Source organism: Chrysochloris asiatica, unplaced genomic scaffold, assembly GCF_000296735.1.
Source record: "Chrysochloris asiatica unplaced genomic scaffold, ChrAsi1.0 scaffold00010, whole genome shotgun sequence".
Taxonomy (NCBI): domain Eukaryota; kingdom Metazoa; phylum Chordata; class Mammalia; order Afrosoricida; family Chrysochloridae; genus Chrysochloris; species Chrysochloris asiatica.
Genome location: NW_006408528.1, coordinates 7,902,604 through 7,921,234, shown reverse-complemented (window position 1 = coordinate 7,921,234; position 18,631 = coordinate 7,902,604). Strand labels below are relative to the sequence as shown.

General features: G+C 37.2%; 1 protein-coding gene across 1 annotated transcript in view; it reads left to right on the top strand.

The window, feature by feature from the left end:
• Nucleotides 1–18,631, top strand: part of GLCCI1 (glucocorticoid induced transcript 1) — a 142,547-nt gene that overhangs the window by 101,759 nt on the left and 22,157 nt on the right. The window contains exons 5-6 of the mRNA XM_006834389.1: nucleotides 1,548–1,664; nucleotides 14,563–14,715. Of these exons, the coding sequence (XP_006834452.1) occupies nucleotides 1,548–1,664; nucleotides 14,563–14,715 (270 nt within the window). The remainder of the gene's footprint in view (nucleotides 1–1,547; nucleotides 1,665–14,562; nucleotides 14,716–18,631) is intronic.

The window sequence follows — 18,631 nt, the reverse complement described above, 5'->3', positions numbered from 1 at the left end:
TTTCCGAGGGTGTAAATCTTTACGGGAGTAGAATGCCTCATCTTTCTCCCGCGGAGCAGCTGGTAGTTTCGAACCGCTGACCTTAAGGTTCGCAGCCCGATTCGTAACCACTACGCTACCAGAGCTTCCTTTATATTTGTCCTAGCATAGTTATATTTGTCCATGTTTTGCTGGGGACATTGTATTGAAAGGCCCATGAACACAGAGAACTTTTTTAAAAATTAAGATAATACAAAGATCTTAGTATAAAATAAAGAATATTATTTCTTTGTGTGAGTACTTTATAGCCTTCCATATTTCTCTTTTGCTATTTGCCAGGGGTAAAATCAAAATTTCAACATCAGTTTTCCAAACAGCCTTACATACATTTCCTCTTTAGAGGTTTTAATAGTATGTTTGTTATGCATTTTTTATTGCCTTGAAGGTAAGTATTTAAATAATATAATACTTAGAGAAAAATGTATTATTTTTCTATATGTCTTTAAGGAAATCAATGTTGTTTTTTACTGACTTATCTACCTGCTGACTTTTGTATTTGTATAACCTAATTACATGTATCCCTAGATAACAAGTAATTAGGTTCACCATAGGTGTTCAGGGAACAATGTTGATTGATTAATGTTATCTATTCTACAAAGGAAAATAATGCTAGTATTAATAACTTCCCCCAAATGTTAAATGCTGTTGAGCCTGTATAGGGGTTTCTGAGGAGAGGCTTGTGGGCCTTGTAGTTAGGAGTCCACTGCTTATCCTACAGCGCCACACCAGGACTCCAAATTGAAAATGTTAAGTTCTTTTGAGTTGGTTCCAACTCATAGTGATCCTGTATAGGGTTTCCAAAGAGCAGCTGATAGGTTTAAACCAACAACCTCGTTAGCAGTGCTTATCCTACAGAGTCATACCCAGACTCTAAAGTTGTGACTACTTCTTAAACATCACCTGAAATATACCAAGGGCCCTTAGAAAACTCATCGGAAAATGGAAGCAAAAGGTCATGGAATTTTTCGAAGCCCTTTGAATAGGTGAATAATGAATTGGAAGGCATATCATAGTATGCTTTGTCTCTTAATCCTGGGAATGTGAATCTTCACTTTAAGATAGAATAGAACCTAAATTATAATTGTTTTAAAAAGTTGTATGACTATGCATATTTGTTGTTGTCATCAAGTAGATTCCTACTCAATGACCCCATATAGCATTTCCAAGTAGTAGTTAATGGGTTTGAACTGCCTTCCTAGTGATTCACAGTCCAGTGTTGATTCTACAGTGCTACACCAAGAGTCCAGTTTAGTTAGTGATATGTTATTATAGTAAGATGATAGCTTTGATTCAAGCATGTGAAATACTAGGTTTTTGGAGTTTATTTTATATATTTACCAGCATTTCAGATTTAGAAGCTAATCATAAAAAGTTGAAAGAATCAAGTGAAAATGCTCTTTATGAAGCCTTTGAGAAAAAGAGTTCATTTATCAATACCTAAAACCTAAATGAATATTCAAAAATTGGTGTTAACTTTTGTTCTCTTGTTTTCCCTTCTCCCTGCCAAGCAGATAGCCAAACTGAGGCAGCAACTACAGCGCAGTAAACAGAGTAGCCGTCACAATAAGGAGAAAGATCATCAGTCACCTCTTCATGGTAACCATATAGCAATCAGTCACACTCAGGTAGGTAACTTCCTGTTCAGATTTGAATCATCGCTTTTGTTTTCTCATAAAAGAACATATAATTTTACGATAAAAACTTCTTATTGTTAAGTGCCATCAGGTTGGTTCCAACTCATAGCCACCCTGTCTGTATAGGGTTTCTGAGGCTATAAATCCTTGAGAGTAGAAAGCCTTATATTTTTCCCGTATATCCCATATAAATGCTTAGCTTTATTAAAATCGCTGCTCTTTCTTAATTTGTTGTAAACAGCTTGTTTTAAACAATACTTCTCATTTAATAACAAGAATAACAGTTTATTGATCTCAAGGGTGATGATGACAATACTGACCTGCGCAGAATCTTAGCTCATTTACTAGCAGCTATATGAGTATTATTTTTCTTTTGTTGTTAAGTGCTGTTGGCTTCTGACCCATAGCGACCCTGTGTATAGAGTTTCCAAGGAGCAGCTGGTCAACTTGAACCTTAGACCTCCCGTTTCAAGTGGAGTTTGCAGTCCAGTGCATTAACCAATAGTGCCATACCAGGAGTCCCTTAATCTGTTTTTTTTTCCTTAATCTATTTTTGTAACTCTCTAAATATTTTACATTTGAATAAGCTACATATAAAGGAATGTGAGGATTAGAGCATTTTTCCCAGAAACATGGACTAATATATCCTGTGAAACAAAAGTTGGAAAATTCTGCTCTAGGCCAACTTCATTTATGTGTCAATGTTGATGTAAATCTTAAGTATAGTAGTATAGCAAAAGAAACCCAAACAAAACAAATGTAAGGATGATTAACTTTCTTGTTAGTTGCCATCGAGTCAGTTCTGACTCATGGTGACTTTAATGTATAACAAGATGAAATATCTCCTAGTCCTGTACCATTGTCATAACCGTTGTTGTGTTTGAACCCATTATTGCAGTTATTGTGTACCCCATCTTACGAAGATTTCCCTTGTTACTAAATATGCTGTGCTTTTCTAGCAATTGGTCTGTCCTGGTAACATGTCCAAGGAAAGTGTGTGGAAGCTTTATCATCATCCTTAATTCAAAGGAGAATTCTGGTTGTATTTCTTCTAAGACCAATCTGTTTGTTTTTTGACAGTCCACAGTATATTCAATATTCCTCACCAGGCATCTTAGTTTGAAATACATCAGTTCTTTTTGTTTTCCTGTTATACTATCTAGTAAGGAAGTAGGAGTCCTGGTGTGGTGCTGTAAGATAAGCACTGGACAGCAAGGTCGGTTTGAACCGCAAGGTCAAGGAAAGGCTGGTGGGTTTGAACCGACTCACCAGCTGCTTCTCGGAAACCCTCAGGATCACTGAGTCAGAACCGACTCAACAGCACTTAACACAACGATAATGAAGTATTGATTTAGTTCACTGCATCTGAAAGTCAAAGTGGGAAAACAATTTTATTTTTAGATGCTGAATACTATCACACTGTAGTTAAAAACAAAAACAAAAAAACAGCCCTCTGTTTTTTAAACTTAAACTGTTGTTACCAGGAGTGGCTGCAGTCCAGTTATTTATAGTTCTAGATGTTTTACATTTAGGTCTTTCATCCACGTTGAGTTTGTTTTTGTATATGGTGTGAGATACGGGTCTTTCTGCATATGGATTTCCAGTTCTGCTTACACCATTTGTTGAAGAAACTGTCTGTTTCCCATTTAATGTGTTTTGGCCGTCTGTCAAAGATCAACTGTTTGTATGTGCATGGATTTACTTCTGGCTTCTCAGTTCTGTTCCATTGTACCAGTACAAGGCCATTTTGGCCACTGAGGGTGTGAATAGATTTTGAGATCAGAGGTGAGAGCCTTCCAAACTTTGTTCTTAAGTTAGTGATCAGTTTTTCCATGTCTTCTAAGAATGATACTGGAATCTGGATTAGAATAGCATTGTATCTATATGTATTGCTTTGGGTAGTGTTGACATTTTCACAATGTTAAGTCTACCTATCCATGAGCATGGTATATTCTTCCATTTCTGTAAGTCTCTTTTGATTTCTTGTAGTAGTGTTTTGTACTTTCCTTTTCAGAGCTTTCTTTATTCGTGTAGAAGAATGCAATGCAACTGGTTTTTGTATATTGACCTTTGTACCTTGCCACTATCCTCATCTCCAGACCCGTCTAGATGAAAATTATTTCACTGGGGATTCTACCTACACTCCTAAACTAAATTCCCTCTGGAAAACTTGTAAGCCAGCCACTTTGTGCCTTTATAGTCCCCTCCACTACTCCCCATTTTCAGTAGGGACGGACACTGGCTATCAACCCTTTGTACTGAGGGGATAGGCTTAATCCTTGATAGTCTGTTTTTTCTTGAAATGCAGTTGATTTCCTCCCCACTTGGAAGTTCTGTAACTATACCCTTTCCTGCTTTTAGTTTTGTAGTTGTCTTCATTGTAAACTGGTCTTTGGATCCTTATTTGCAGTCATGTAGGTTTACATTACTGTGCACACTTCTGTATTTGGATTGTGGATTGCATTCTGGGTGTGTGACTGTATGTCTCTCTCTAGTGGAGGTTTGCTATTGTTGGTTCTTAGTCCAAAGGACTCCCTTTATATATATATATATATATATTTTAATCATAGCAAGTTGGTCTAGTTATTACAAATTCCTTTAATTTTTGTCTATGTGGAAATTTTCTAATTTGGCCATTGTATTTGTGTGACAGTTTTGCTGGGTATGTGATTCTTGGTTGGCAGTTTTTTCTTTCAATTGCATTCTTACCTGCATGATTTCTGCTGAAAAATCAGAGCTTAATCTTATTGATTCTCATATGTCGGCAACTTTTTGTTTATCTTGAGCTGCTCTCAGGATTCTTGGTACATCCTGTTTGGGGTTTATTTGGCTTCTTAAATGCTTGCTTTTTCGTTTTTCTGCATGTTACAGAAGTTTTAGCCAACTATCTTTTTGGTGTTTTCTTTTGTCTCTTCCTTTTATGGAATGCCGATCACCCAAAATTACTCCTTTTCATATTGTCCCCATTCTTTTTTTCTGATTGTTCTTGTAGCCTGCTAGTATTGAGAGATTTATATTCATGTTCACAAATTTGGGATTCCATTGATTCAAATCTTCTACTCTGCCGTTTCAATGTATTGTTCATTTCTGAAATCTGAGTATTAGTTTTCTGGATTTCTATTTGCAGGTTTTGTGTTGTCTCCAACACTTTATTACTATAATGTTTTCCTGAATTCTTCCTTGTTTTCTTTGACCTTTCTGTTAATCATTTGGAGGTACCCAAATATTCTTTTTCAGGTAGTTTCAATTCCTTTTTTTCCTCCAAAACTGGTTCAACCTCTGCCTCTTGGCCACTTACGTTTAAGTCACTGTGTCTTGTTTCATGTGAACAGAAATTGTTGCTTCCAATACATTGTGCTGGTATTATATTTGTATTAAATTGATGATTGTATGTTTTGTATTCTTAGGCACTCACCTGTTGCCTCCTGGTGTCAGCTGTGACTAGGGGGTGGAAGCTTGTGTATTGTTATTTGTTCATAGTTCATGCAGCTCAGTTTGGTTGATGTTGGTTATTGTCATTGATTCTGTGTCTAGCAGTTGATGTTGGCTCTTGCCCACTGGATAGGCCTGTAGAGGGTGTATGGTTATGGCTAGGCTGTATGGTTCCAGTTGCTGTCTCCTGTTGAGTAAGGCAAGAAGAAAAAAACACAAAAGAGAAGAAAAGCAAACAATAGCCATAAAAAAAAAAAAATGAAGGAGAGGTAACACAGTTAGAAAGATTAATGTAATAGGAAAAGAGACCAGAGAATAGTACAACAGAAAGAAAGAAAGAAAAGCAGAAGAAAATCAATGAAAGAAGAAAACCAGGATAGGTGCCAACCCAGATAGGAGAAAATTCTGGGGTCTCCTGTCAGCCAAGAACCTTCCATTGTGGATGGGCAAGGGATGAGTTAGTAACATAGAGTTGCTGTGGGGCTAGGTATTGTCTTTTCTGGGCATCCAATCTGGAAGTAGTTCGTGCAGACCCCACAGCAGCTGGGAGATCGGGGTATTTTCATCCTAGAGGGCAGCTTAGGCCAAGAGGTCCCACTAGTCCAGGGCTGGCCAGAACCAGTACAACAGGTCAGTAGCAGACCACACCTGACTCTAGGTGATGTGGTAGGTGCTCCTAGCTTTCCACTCCCTTTGATGTGCCTCTGACTGTCCAGGGAGCAGGGACTTTACTGAGAGTATGGAGTGACCACGCTTCTGGTCACTAGAGGTACAAGAAAAAAGTTTGCACCGTTTTCTCCACCAATAAGCCTCTTCACAGTCTACCACCATCATGCATTAAAAGATGCCAGGGAAAAGTTCAAGATGGCTGTGCCACACCTGACCAACCTGCACAGATCACCTGCCTCCTTGTTTATTATCCCCACCACCGCTTGTCTGTTCAGCTGCTTTTCCTAGTTTGGGGCACAGCTCACCTGAATCCAGACCACTGAAGTTGGTGTGGGTAGCTCCCCACTCACTTTGATGGGCTCACAACTATGATGCTAACCTCCATGCAACTCTGGCCACCAGCAGAGTGGGAGCTGGTGGTAACCATGGCCCACCCCTACCCATGTACACCAAGGGAATGTGGGGAACAAGAAAAAATATATATACCTTTATCTCCGTGAGCCACTGGTATGTGTCTGCACTGCTTTGTGGCTTCATCCACTCAGGAAAGGTTAAGATAGCCGCTGTGTCACTGGCTGGCTGACACAGGCCACCAGTTTGTTCATCTTGCTCTCTTCCTTTGTCTGAAGCTCAGAGTTCCAGAACTGTCATCTATGTCTGTTTCATTTGGTTTTCCATGCCTTTGTTGTAGAGGGGCTGTACAGCCTTACTGCCTACACTGTCATCTTGCTACCTTTCATCTAATTTGGCATTTAAAAAAACAGTTAAACCTACACTTGCCAAGAAACCAAACCAGATCCCACTGAGTCTGTTCTAACTAATGGCAAGCCTATATATGGCAGAGGCAACTTGTACTGCATAGAATTTTCAATGACTAATCTCTCAGAAGTAGATTGGCAGGCCTGTCTTCTGAGGCAACTCAAGGTGAACTAATACCACTAACCTTTTGGTTTACCATTGAATATGTTAACTCCTCTGCATCACTTAGGGTCTCCAGCACTTACCCATCCAACACAGAATTTCCATTCACTGTTATCTATTCTATCCAAAAGAAATGAAAGCATATATCTATACCACAATTTGTCAATGACTCATCATGGAAACAAGCAAATATCCATCAACTAGTGAATCGGAAACCATAATTTTATGTATCTGTACTGTGATGCTGTAGGATAAGCACTAAATTACTAACTGCAAGCCTGTTCCTTGAAGCACCTATAAAGAGTCCTATTTACAGAGTCCTGTTAAGTTGAAATCAAAGGCACTTAACAACATACAATGATCAACTATTTCTGTGCTTACCATGAGTAACAGCTGGTATTTAAATACCAATGGCATAGCTTCCAGAATCACAGCCTCACACAGGCCACCACAGTCCAACAACTGACAGTGGATAGTGGTACTTACATTTGGCTGACTTGCTGTGTTTTGACCCATAGCATCGCTGTACAACTGCAAATATTTACAGGAACAGATAGCTTCATCTTTCTCCTGCAGAGCAGTTGGTGGGTTTGAACTGGTGAGTGCAGCACAACACATAACCCATATCACCATCAGGGATCTTTTACATGTGCTGCTGTGGGTTAATATTTGCTGGACTGCAAAGTCGGTTTGAACTGTAAGTTCAGCAGTTGAAACTCAACAGCTGCTCCTTGGAAACCCTCTACAAGGTCACTATGAGTCAGAACTGACTCAGCAGCACTTAACAGCAACAAATAATTATTTTAAGCATTATCAAAAAATCAAAAAATGTAATCTAAATTGGGAAATTACTGATACATATGCAACATCATGCTAAATAAAAGAAGCCAAGAGCAAAAGGCTGTATATTATTAATCGTTATATTAAATTCTAAAAATGGCACAATTGTAGACACAATAAGTATTTAGCGGGGGTTGACTGGAAAGGGGCCTAGGAATTTGGGGGGCATAATAGCATAGTGGTTACAAATCGGGCTGCTAACCTCAAGGTCAGCAGTTTGAAACTGACAGCTGTTCCGTGGGAGAAAGATGAGGCTTTCTGCTCGCGTAAAGATTTACAGCCTCGGAAACCCTGTGCAGAGTCACTATGAGTCAGAACCGACTCCACGGTACTTAACAACAACAACAACAAATAGAAGGATCTGAGCCCTGATAGGATAAGCACTGCACTGGACTGGTAAGTGCAAGGTTGGCTGTTCAAATACACCAGCCACTCCCAGAAACCCTATACAGGGCCGCTATGAGTCAAAACCAACTTGAAGGCACTCAGCAACAACAACCAGATTAGATGTGAAAGAAGGGCTTAAGTGAATTTTCATTTGAAATGTCTCAAGTTTGACAGTTCTCTTTTAACAGCTTTATTGAGGTATAATTTGCATATGATAAAATCCTCTTAAGGGAGCAGTTCTTTAAAGATAAACATATAAGAGTTATGCAATAATCAATCAGTATAATCATGTTTTATTTAGATCCTTCTGTTGATGCTGCTGTGTACCATGCAGTCAGTTCTGACACATAGCATCCCTTTATAGGGTTTCCAAGGAGCGGCTGCTGAGTTTTAGCCATAAGGTTGGTGGTTCAAACCCACCAGCTACTCCTTAGAAATCTTATACAGGGTGACTATGAGTCGTAACCTACTTGACGCCACATAACAATTTCCTCTAGTTCACTGTACTTTGATAGTAGGTCCATTGACTCAATGTAGAAAAAAGACATACACATATTCCCAATTTTGTGTTTTGATAATTGTGGCTATGCTTAAAATCTGTTAGCAATATGTGCTAATCCATCTGTCATACTGTGGTGGCTTGAGTCATACTATGACTCTGGAAACTATATAACTGGATTTGAAATATCAGCATGGTACACAGCAGCATCAACAGAACTGTACCATGGTGGACAGTTTCAGATAAGCTCCCAGACGAAGACAGACTAGGAGAAGGAGAGACGAACTACTTCTGAATATTTAGTCACTGAAAACCTTCTAAATAAACACTATCAGATATAGTCCAGAAAATGAGCCCCTCAGGTTTGAAAGCACTCAAAATGCGACTGGGAAGAACGGCCTCCTCAAAGTAGAGTTGACTGTGATCACCCGAATAGAGTAAAGCCCTCGAGACCTTCCTTTGCTGATGGAGTACAACTCAACATGAAGAAAAACAGTTTTAAACATCCATTAATATTCAGAACATGGAATGTACGAATCTAGGAAAATTGGAAATTGTCAAAAGTGACGTGGAATGCATAAACATCAATAGAAGGCATTAGTGAGATGAAATGAACTGGCATTGGTCATTTTGAATCTGACAACCACATGGTGGTTTACTATGCTCAGAATGACAAATTGAAGAGGATTGGTGTTGCAGCATTCATCGTCCAAAAGAACATATTAAGATCTGTCATGAGGTACAATGCTGTCTGTGATTGGATAATATCCATGAGCCTACAGAGAAGATGAGTTAATACCACTATTATTCGAATTTATGTACCCACCACTAAAGCCAATTCTTCTGAAAACAGAAGAATTCTACCAACTTCTTCAATCTGAAAATGATGAAACATGCAATCAATATATATTGATAATCACTGGCAATTAGAATGCAAAGGTAGGCAACTAAGAGGAAGGATCAGTAGTTGGAAACTATGGCCTTGGTGATAGAAATGATTCTGGAGATCACATTTCAAATACCTTTTTTAAGCAGCGTAAGAGACAACTATACATATGGACTTCACCAGATAGAATACAAAGAATCAAATTGATTACATCTGTGGAAAGACAGTGGAAAAGCTCCATATCATCAGCCAAAACAAGGCCTGGAGCAAATTGTGGAACAGACCATCAATTGCTCAAATGCAAATTCAGACTGAAGTTAAAGAAAATGAAAAACAAGTCTACAAGAGCCAAAAACCAAAAGGGAAGAACATGCTCAGCATTTCTCAAGCTGAGGGAAATGAAGAATAAATTCAAACCTCAACTTTTGTTACTGAAGGATTCTCTGGGTAAATTATTGAATAATGCAGAAAGCATCAAAAGAAGATAGAAGGAATATACACAGTCACTGTACCAAAAGGAAATGGTTGATGTTCAACCATTTCAAGAGGTAGCATATGATCAGGAGCCAATGATACTGAAGGATTAAGTCCTCCAGTGCAGGAATTGGCAAAGAACAAGGAACTGGGAATTGATGGAATACAAATTGAAATCTTTCAAGAAAGTGAGGCAGCACTGGAGTCACTCACTCATCTACACCAAGAAATTTGGTAGACAACTTTCTAGCCAACTGATTGGAAGAAATCCACATTTGTGCCCTTTCTAAAGAGAGGTGACCCATCGGAATGTAGAAATAATCAGACAATATTTTTGATACCCCATGCAAGTAAAGTTTTACTCAATGTAATACCAAAATGACTGGAACCATACATTGACAGAGAACTTCCAGAGGTTCAAACTGGATTCAGAAGAGACCATGGAATGAGAGATATCATTGCTGACATCAGATGGATCTTGGCTGAAAGCAGAGAATACCAGAAAGATGTTTACCAGTGTTTTATTGACAATGTAAAGGCCTTTGATTGTGTGGATCATGACAAGCTATGGACAGCATTGTGAAGTATGAGTATTATGGAACACTTAATGTAGAACCTGTACATAGACCAGAAGCCAGTTGTTCAAACAGAACATGGGAACAGTGAATGGTTTAAAATTAGGAAAGATGTGTGACAAGGTAGTATTCTTTCACCATACTTATTCAACCTATATGCTGAGCAAATAATCCAAGAAGCTGGGTTATATGAAGAAAAACGTTGCATCAGGATGGAAGGAAGAGTCATTAACAACCTGTGATATGCAGGTGATACAGCCTTGCTTGCTGAAAGTGAAGAGTACTTCAGATAATTACTGATGAAGATCAAAGAGCACAGCCTCCGGTATGGATTACATCTCAATGTAAAGAAAACAAAAATCCTCACCACTGGACTAGTAAACAACATTCTTATTAATTGAGAAAAGATTGAAGTTGTCAAAGACTTCATTTTTCTTGGATCAACCATCAACACTCATGGAAGCAGTAGCCAAGAAATCAAATGACGTATTGCATGAGGCAAATCTGCTGCACAAGACCTTATTAAAATGTTGAAAAGCAAAGATGTCAGATCGAGGAATAAAGTACAGTATGCCTGACCAAAACCATGGTGTTTTCAGTAACCTCATAGGCATGCGAAAGTTGGACAATGAATAAGGTAGATCACAGAAGAATTGATGCAATTGAATTATGGTGTTGGGAGGAGAATATTGAAAGTACTATGGGCTGCCAAAAGAACAAACAGATCTGTGTAGGCAGAAGTACAGCCAAGAGTGCTCCTTGGAGACCAGGATGACCAGACTTTGTCTTTCATACTTTGGGCATATTGTCAGGAGGGACCATTCTCTGGAGGAGGATATCATGTTTGGTAAGGTGGAGGGTCAGAGAAAAAGAGGAAGACCCCCAATGAGATGGATTGGCAAAGTGGCAGCATCAGTTGGCTCAAGAGTGCCAACAATTAAGAGGTTTGCCCAGGACCAGGCATTGTTTCATTCTGTTGTGCATTGGGTCAGTATGAGTCAGTAGCGACTTGATGGCACCTAACAACAAAAACATTTCCATAATAAAAAGAGGGGCAGACTAAGCATACAAAAATCAGTGGTTTCTTCTTATTCTTGGCAATGGTGGTGGTAGGTGCCATCAAGTCGCTTCAAACTCATAGCATCCCTGCACATAACAGAGTGAAACATCATCTGGCCCTGCACCATCCTTACAACTGCTGTTAATTTTGAGCTCATTGCTGCTGCCACTGTGTCAGTTCATCTCTTTGTGGATCGTCCTCTTTTTCAATGACCCTCCACTTTACTAAGCATGATATCCATCACCAGGAACTGGTCCTTCCTAATAATATGCATGAAGTATGAGAGACAAAGTCTTACCATCCTGGTTTCTAAGAAGCATCCTGGCTGTATTTCCAACACAGATTTTGTTTGCTTTTCTGGCAGTCCATGGTACTTTCAATATTTTTCTCCAACACCTTAATTCAAATGCATCAGTTCTTCTGTTCACTTTCTTATTCATTACCAGTTTACACATGCATGTGAGTGGTGTGACACTGTAAGCACTATGCAGCAAACCACAAGGTTGGTGGTTCAAATCCACTAGCTACTCCTCAAAAACCCTGTTCAGGGTCACTATGTGTTGGAATCTACTAGATGACCTTTAACAAAAACAAGATGAGGCTATTGAAAATACCATGGTTTTAAGTGCACCTTAGTCCTCAAACTAATATATTTTTGCTCTTAAACACTTTTAAAGAGGTCTTGTGCACAGATTTGCCTAATGCAGTACTTTGATTACTCGGTTGCCACTTGCACTAGTGTTGATTATGGATTCAAGCAAAATAAAGTCTTTGACAATTTCAGTATTTTCTCCATTTTTCATGATGCTCTGTATTGGCCCGGTTGTGGGGATCTTTGTTTTCTTTACAGTGAGGTGTAATCCATACTGAAAACTGTGGTCTTTTATCTTCATGAATAAATATTTTAAGTCCTCTTTGCTTCCAGCCAGCAAAGTTATAACATTTGCATATAGCACATTGTTAATGGGTCTGTCTTCAATTCTGATGCTATGTTCTTCATATAATCCAATTTCTCATAATAAGTATGATTAAGCGAAACAACCCTAGTGCACACCATTCCTGGTTTTAAACCATGCAGTATTCTTGTTTTGGTTTATGGTCAGCTTCCTCAGGAGCATCATTAAGTGTTCTGGAATACCCTACCCGTCTTTTGCAAAGTTATCCATAGTTTGTATTGGTCCACATAGTCAACAGCCTTGCATAGTCAATAGCATAAACGCCCTTCTGATAGTCTCTACTTTCAGCCAAAAGCCATTAGACATCAGTAGTGATATTTGTAGTTTGGTGACTTCTTCTGAATTCACCTTGCATTTCTGGCAGTTCTCTATGTACTATTGCAACCATCTTTTTAATTATCTTTAGAAAAATTTTACTTGCATGTGGTACTAATGGTAATGTTTCATGACTTCTGCATTCCACTGCATCACCTCTCTTTAGGCATATGGATATTATCCTATCACAAACAGCATCGTACGTACTTCAAGACAGATCTTGAAATATTCCTTTTGATGATGAATGCAACGCCATTCTTGAATTTTTCATTCCCGACATAGTAAATCATATGATTGTCTGATTCAAAATGACTAGTATCAATGCATTTCAGCTCACTAATGGCTAGTATATAAATTTTTATGCATTCCTTTTCATTTTTTGGTAACTTCCAATTTTCCTAGCTAATACTTTGTACATTCCATGGTCTGATTACTAATGGATGTTTGCAACTGTTTCTCTTAGAGTTGTGGCCCTCCATAAAATAAAGGTCCTGAAACCTTTACTGCATTCACATCATTATGGTCAACTCTACTTTGAGGAGGCAGCTCTTTTCCAGTCATTTTTTAAAGTGCCTTCCAACCTGAAGGGCTAAACTTCTGGACTATGTTGTTGTTATGTGCCATGGAGTTGGTTCACTTCTGCACTGTATCTGACAATATTCTGTTGCTATTCATAATGTTTTCATTTTCCACTAGTATATCTGACTAGATTTTCAATGGCTAAACATTCAGAAGTAGTCGATCTCTCCTTCTTAGTAGTCTGTCTTAGTCTGGAAGCGCTGCTGAAACCTGTCCACTATGGATGATCCTGCTTGTGTTTAAAATAATGGTGTCATAGCTTCCAGCAGCATGCAAGCCACCCCTGTGTAACAAACTGACAAACGAATGGTGGTCTTTTATATTATCAAGAACAAATTAGAAACTATAATGAAAAAAATATATAAACTGCCTATATTCAATTTAAACTTGAAATAAATATGCAAACTGTAAGACTTACTGAGGATATGAAATAGAAAGTAAAGACTGAGCCTTAACATATTGATCTATGGGAAGGCTCAATCGTTTAAAAATCTTAGCTTATCCCAAATCATTATATTAATTGAGTTCCAGTGGAAATTCAGAAGAAATTGTTTTTAATTTATAATAGTTGTTTACAAAGTGTATAGTGAAAAAAAAAAAAAAAGCAGTACCCTAATATTAATGGAAAATTTGTAAAGACTTCCTAAAATATAATAAAATATACCATAGTATTATAGCAGTTAAAGCACTGCTATGATATAGGCATTATCATGTAACAGCTCAAGGAAATCAGTGAAATAATTCATAATAAAAGAAATGTTACTTGGGCAGTTGTATTGCTATATACGAGAAAAATACTAAGACCTTCATATAATATGCAAAATAATCACTGTAAGTTAAGCATTTCAATATGAAAAATAAAACCATAAAAATACTAAAATAGCAAATTTATGACAGTTAAAACTTTAAAATGAAAATTCTTAAGATCAATAAAGTGGCAAAGGAAATGGATAGGTACTGAATTCACATTTTACTGCAGCTCACCTTTAGTATGGAAAATATTAATGAGTTAACCAGTGATTAGCAGTTCACCTGATGAAGAAGAACCATGTCAGATTCAGTCATTCAATAATGATATAACCATATATTATCAAAATTGACATCTTTGGGGGTCTTGTTAGTTTGGAATTTTTATCCTTACTTTAGAACCTAACTTTCTGTATATATATATCTGAATTTACATTTTAGCTATCAAAAATAACTCTGTTAGTTTAGATTTGAAGATTTGCCATGCCGAGTTTAGTTGATTTTTCTGATGACATAACATTTGACACTACCTGATCTTCTGTCTTTTAGGCTACTGGATCAAGATCAGTTCCTATGCCGCTGTCAAATATAGCAGTGCCAAAATCATCTGTTTCACGTGTGTCCTGCAATGTAGAGGGAATTAGTCCTGAATTAGAAAAGGTATTCATTAAAGAAAATAATGGGAAGGAGGAAGTATCCAAGGTAAGATTACAGGACCTTTTTATTTGTGGACTACCTCAAATGTACTTTGTTTGGTAATAGCTTTATTAAAGTCTAAAGAACCCTGGTGACATGACATAGTGGTTAAGCTGCTAATCAAACAACTTGAACCCACTGGTCTCTCCTTAATGAGAAAGATCTGGCAGTCTGCCTCTGTAATGATTCTTGTTATTGTTAGGTGCCACTGAGTCGGTACCAACCCATAGTGACCCTGTGTACAACAGAACAGAACACAGCCCAGTTTGGTTTGGTTTGGTTTTGAAGTGGCCAACCTCACTATCATTGCAACTTTGCCAGTTCATCTCACTGGGGGTCTTCCTCTCTTTCTTTGACCCTCCACCTTACCAAACATGATAGATATCCTTCTCCAGTGACTGGTAACCTGTGTGGCAGTTCTACTTTGTCCTAATAGGGTCGCTATGATTTAATGATGTAAGTTTTTTATTTTTAATTAAGATATAATTTAGATACAGTGAACTCATTTAAAGTTTATAGTTTAGTGATTTTTAGTTTTTAACTTACAGCTTGTTTTTAGATTGTGCATCCGTCATTACATTCAATTTTAGAACATTGTCATCATCCCAATAAAGAATCCCAGATAACTCTTTAGTAATATTTCCTCCAACCTTTAGTCCTAGGCAACCACATCTGGTTTCTCTGTTTGTAGATTGGCCAATTCTGGACATTTCGTAGAAATGAAATCATAACAGTATATTCCCTTTTGAAGACAGGCTTCTTCCACTTAGCATAATGTTTTGAAAGTTAATCTACATTGTAAGATACACGAGACTTTCAGAAAGGTCATGAAAAAGATAGATAATGGAATTTTTCCATGAACTTTTAGAAATTCCTTAGATATCAATATTTCATTCCTTTGTATTAACATAATATTCAACATTTTATTTGAATTGATGTCATATAGAGTTTTTCTACTTTTTGGCTGCTGTGAACATGTAAGTTTTTGTATGTATGTATATTTTCATTTCTCTTAGATTTGTTGTTGTTAGGTGCCATCGAGTCATTATTAACTAGAAATGCAATTTGCTTGGTCTTTTGGTATCTATGTTTAATTGTTTGAGGAACTGCCAGACTGATGGCTACATCATATTACATTCATCATCAGTATATGAGCGCTCTGGTTTCTCTTCAGTTGTAATTAGTTATCTTTTTGATTATAGCCATTCCTAGTGTGTGTGAAATAGTAATTCCTATCATCGTGGTGTTGATTTGCATTTCCCTGATGCCTAATGATGTTGAGCGTCTTTTCATGTGCTTATTAGCAATTTACGTATACAAAGACAATAATACAAGGAAAGGTTTATTCTGATCCTCTGTCCATTTTTAAAATTAATCTTTTTATGATTAAATTGTAAAAGTTACATTTATTTTTTAGATACAGATCCTTTATCAGATATATGATTTGAAAGCATCTCTCATTCTGTGACTTGTTTAACTTTCTTGATGGTGTCCTTTGGAAGTGAATTTTTCATTTTGATGAAACCCAGTTTATGTTTTTTGCCATTTATATTTTTGATGTCTAAAAAATGTTTTTCTAATTCATAGTCAAAGATTTATTTTAATGTTCCAAAAGTTTTATAGTTTATATCACACTGAAATTTTTGATCCACTTTGAACCACTTTGTAAACAACTTATGTACCAGAAAGAAGTCTGGACACCACTGCCTGTAGACCTATATTTGACCACATTTTTAAAGGTAGACGCAGTAAAGGAAACTACCAATAATACCCTTTGGTTTAATCATTTCTCTGATACTTCTTTAGAGCTAAAATCTGATTTGATTTACATCAATGTATGTTTGCTTCCTTCAGATAATGTGTACCTTTGAAAACTGGTTTAAAGTTAGTTTCCAAATCCTAACATATCAGCTTTGTATTTATAAAATAAAAACGTATAACTTCCTTCCCATACATAATATTACTCAGTGTTCCTAAACCTTGTTTATCATTAACTTGTATATCCCTTCCAGATACTTAGTGTGTATACTACTACACATTAAATCATCGTGTGAATCAATGTACCATAATTTATTTTGCAAGTTCCCTGTTGATGAATGTTTAGATTGCTTCCAGTTTTACCATCCTAGCAAATGCTTTAGAAAATACTATGCATGCTTGTAAATTAAATTTCTGGCAGTGAAATTGCTAAGTCAAAGCACTTGTTCATTTAAATTTCAACAAATATTGCCAAAAGGACGTTCCCAGAAGGTTGTGTCATTTGACTCTCCTTAGACAGTTCACGTGAAATTTTAATTTTGTATCTATTCTATGAAGGAAATTTTTGGAAATTATACCTTCTACTAGGTATTTAAGGAGCTCTGGTAACGTAGGGGTTACAAATCGGACTGCGAACCTTAAGGTCAGCAGTTCGAAAGTACCAGCTACTCCATGGGAGAAAGATGAGGCTTTCTGCTCCTGTAAAGATTTACAGCCTCAGAAACCCTGTACAGGGTCGCTCTGAGTCAGAATCGACTCCATGGCACATAACAACAACATTAGGTACTTACTGTTTAATTGTTTCTGTAACATATCAAGTAAGGTTTAAGGACAGTTATACAAGGAAATTAATGTGTGGCCTAATTTTTGAAGGATGAGCTCATCAGTCACTTAATTTGCTGATTTTTGGAGAATTTCAAGACAGAACTATACTAAAATATAAAAATTGCTAACAGTTTTACTTTTAAGTTTTGGAGTTCTGGTGTAATGCTATATATAGTATAAGCACTGGACTGCTAACTGCAAAGTCAGTGGTTCAACCCACCAGCCGCTCTGTGGAAATCTTACATAGGATCAATTATGAGTTGGAACTGACTCAACGGAACTTAACAATGGTAAGTAGAGGAAACCTAGTAAAATACTAATTTTTAGATTTATGAGATCAATTGAAACTTTTAATAAATATAACCATTACTGAATCTCCCAGTTGCATATAAAATAAAGTTGTGTTAGTATATTATGTTTTAATAGTAAATAACTTCTTTCCAAGCCTTTGTATTTCCCATTTCTATTTCATCCGAATACAGATTTTTAAAACCTATTTTGCTTATTTAATTTTTCTCTTCTCAACAAAGCAACAGTTGGTAAAGGAAATAGATTATGTGGGAGGGTAAGTCAAAAGTGTTGTTACAAATCATGGAACCCTTTACTAAATACAAATATCAAAACGTGAAGCTGCTGTTTCTCATCATTATCCTCTGATGAGTTTTAAGAAAAAGAAGCCTGAAGGGGCAAGATCTGGACTGTTGAGTGGATGGGTTAAGGTTCCCGGATGAAATTCTCCTTGCTGCTCTCAAAGAATGAGCCAGTGTATTGTCCTGATAGAAAAAAAAACTCCGCCATGTAATTTTCCTGGCTTCCTCCTAACCAATTCAAATTTTCAGTTTTCACAAAGCTTCTTAGTAAGCCTCCGTGATTGTCCTGTATCCTTCCAGATAACTATCTGGATTGTTACCCCTTTGGAATCTGAGCTGTCCTCTTGGCTTTGAATTTAACTGGCCCAGCAAATCCCCCTTGATGCCATTGTTTAGATTTGAACTTTTTTTTTTTTTTTTTTAAGACACTTAAACACTTCAATGAGACTAAGACAAGTGTTATTACTGTGAGAACTGATCACAAAGACATGTTTAAACATTTTATTTGAAATAAACCTGTGCATATGTGAATTAAAGCCCTGTTGTTGTTAAGTGCCGTCGAGTCGATTCCGACCCATAGTGACCCTGTACAGAGTTTCTGAGGCTGTAAATCTTTACGGGAGCAGAAAGCCTCCTCTTTCTCCCACGGAACAGCTGGTAGTTTCGAACTACTGACTTTGCGGTTCACAGCCCGATTCGTAACCACTACGCTACCTGAGCCCTGGTAGCAATACTTTTTTACTTACACC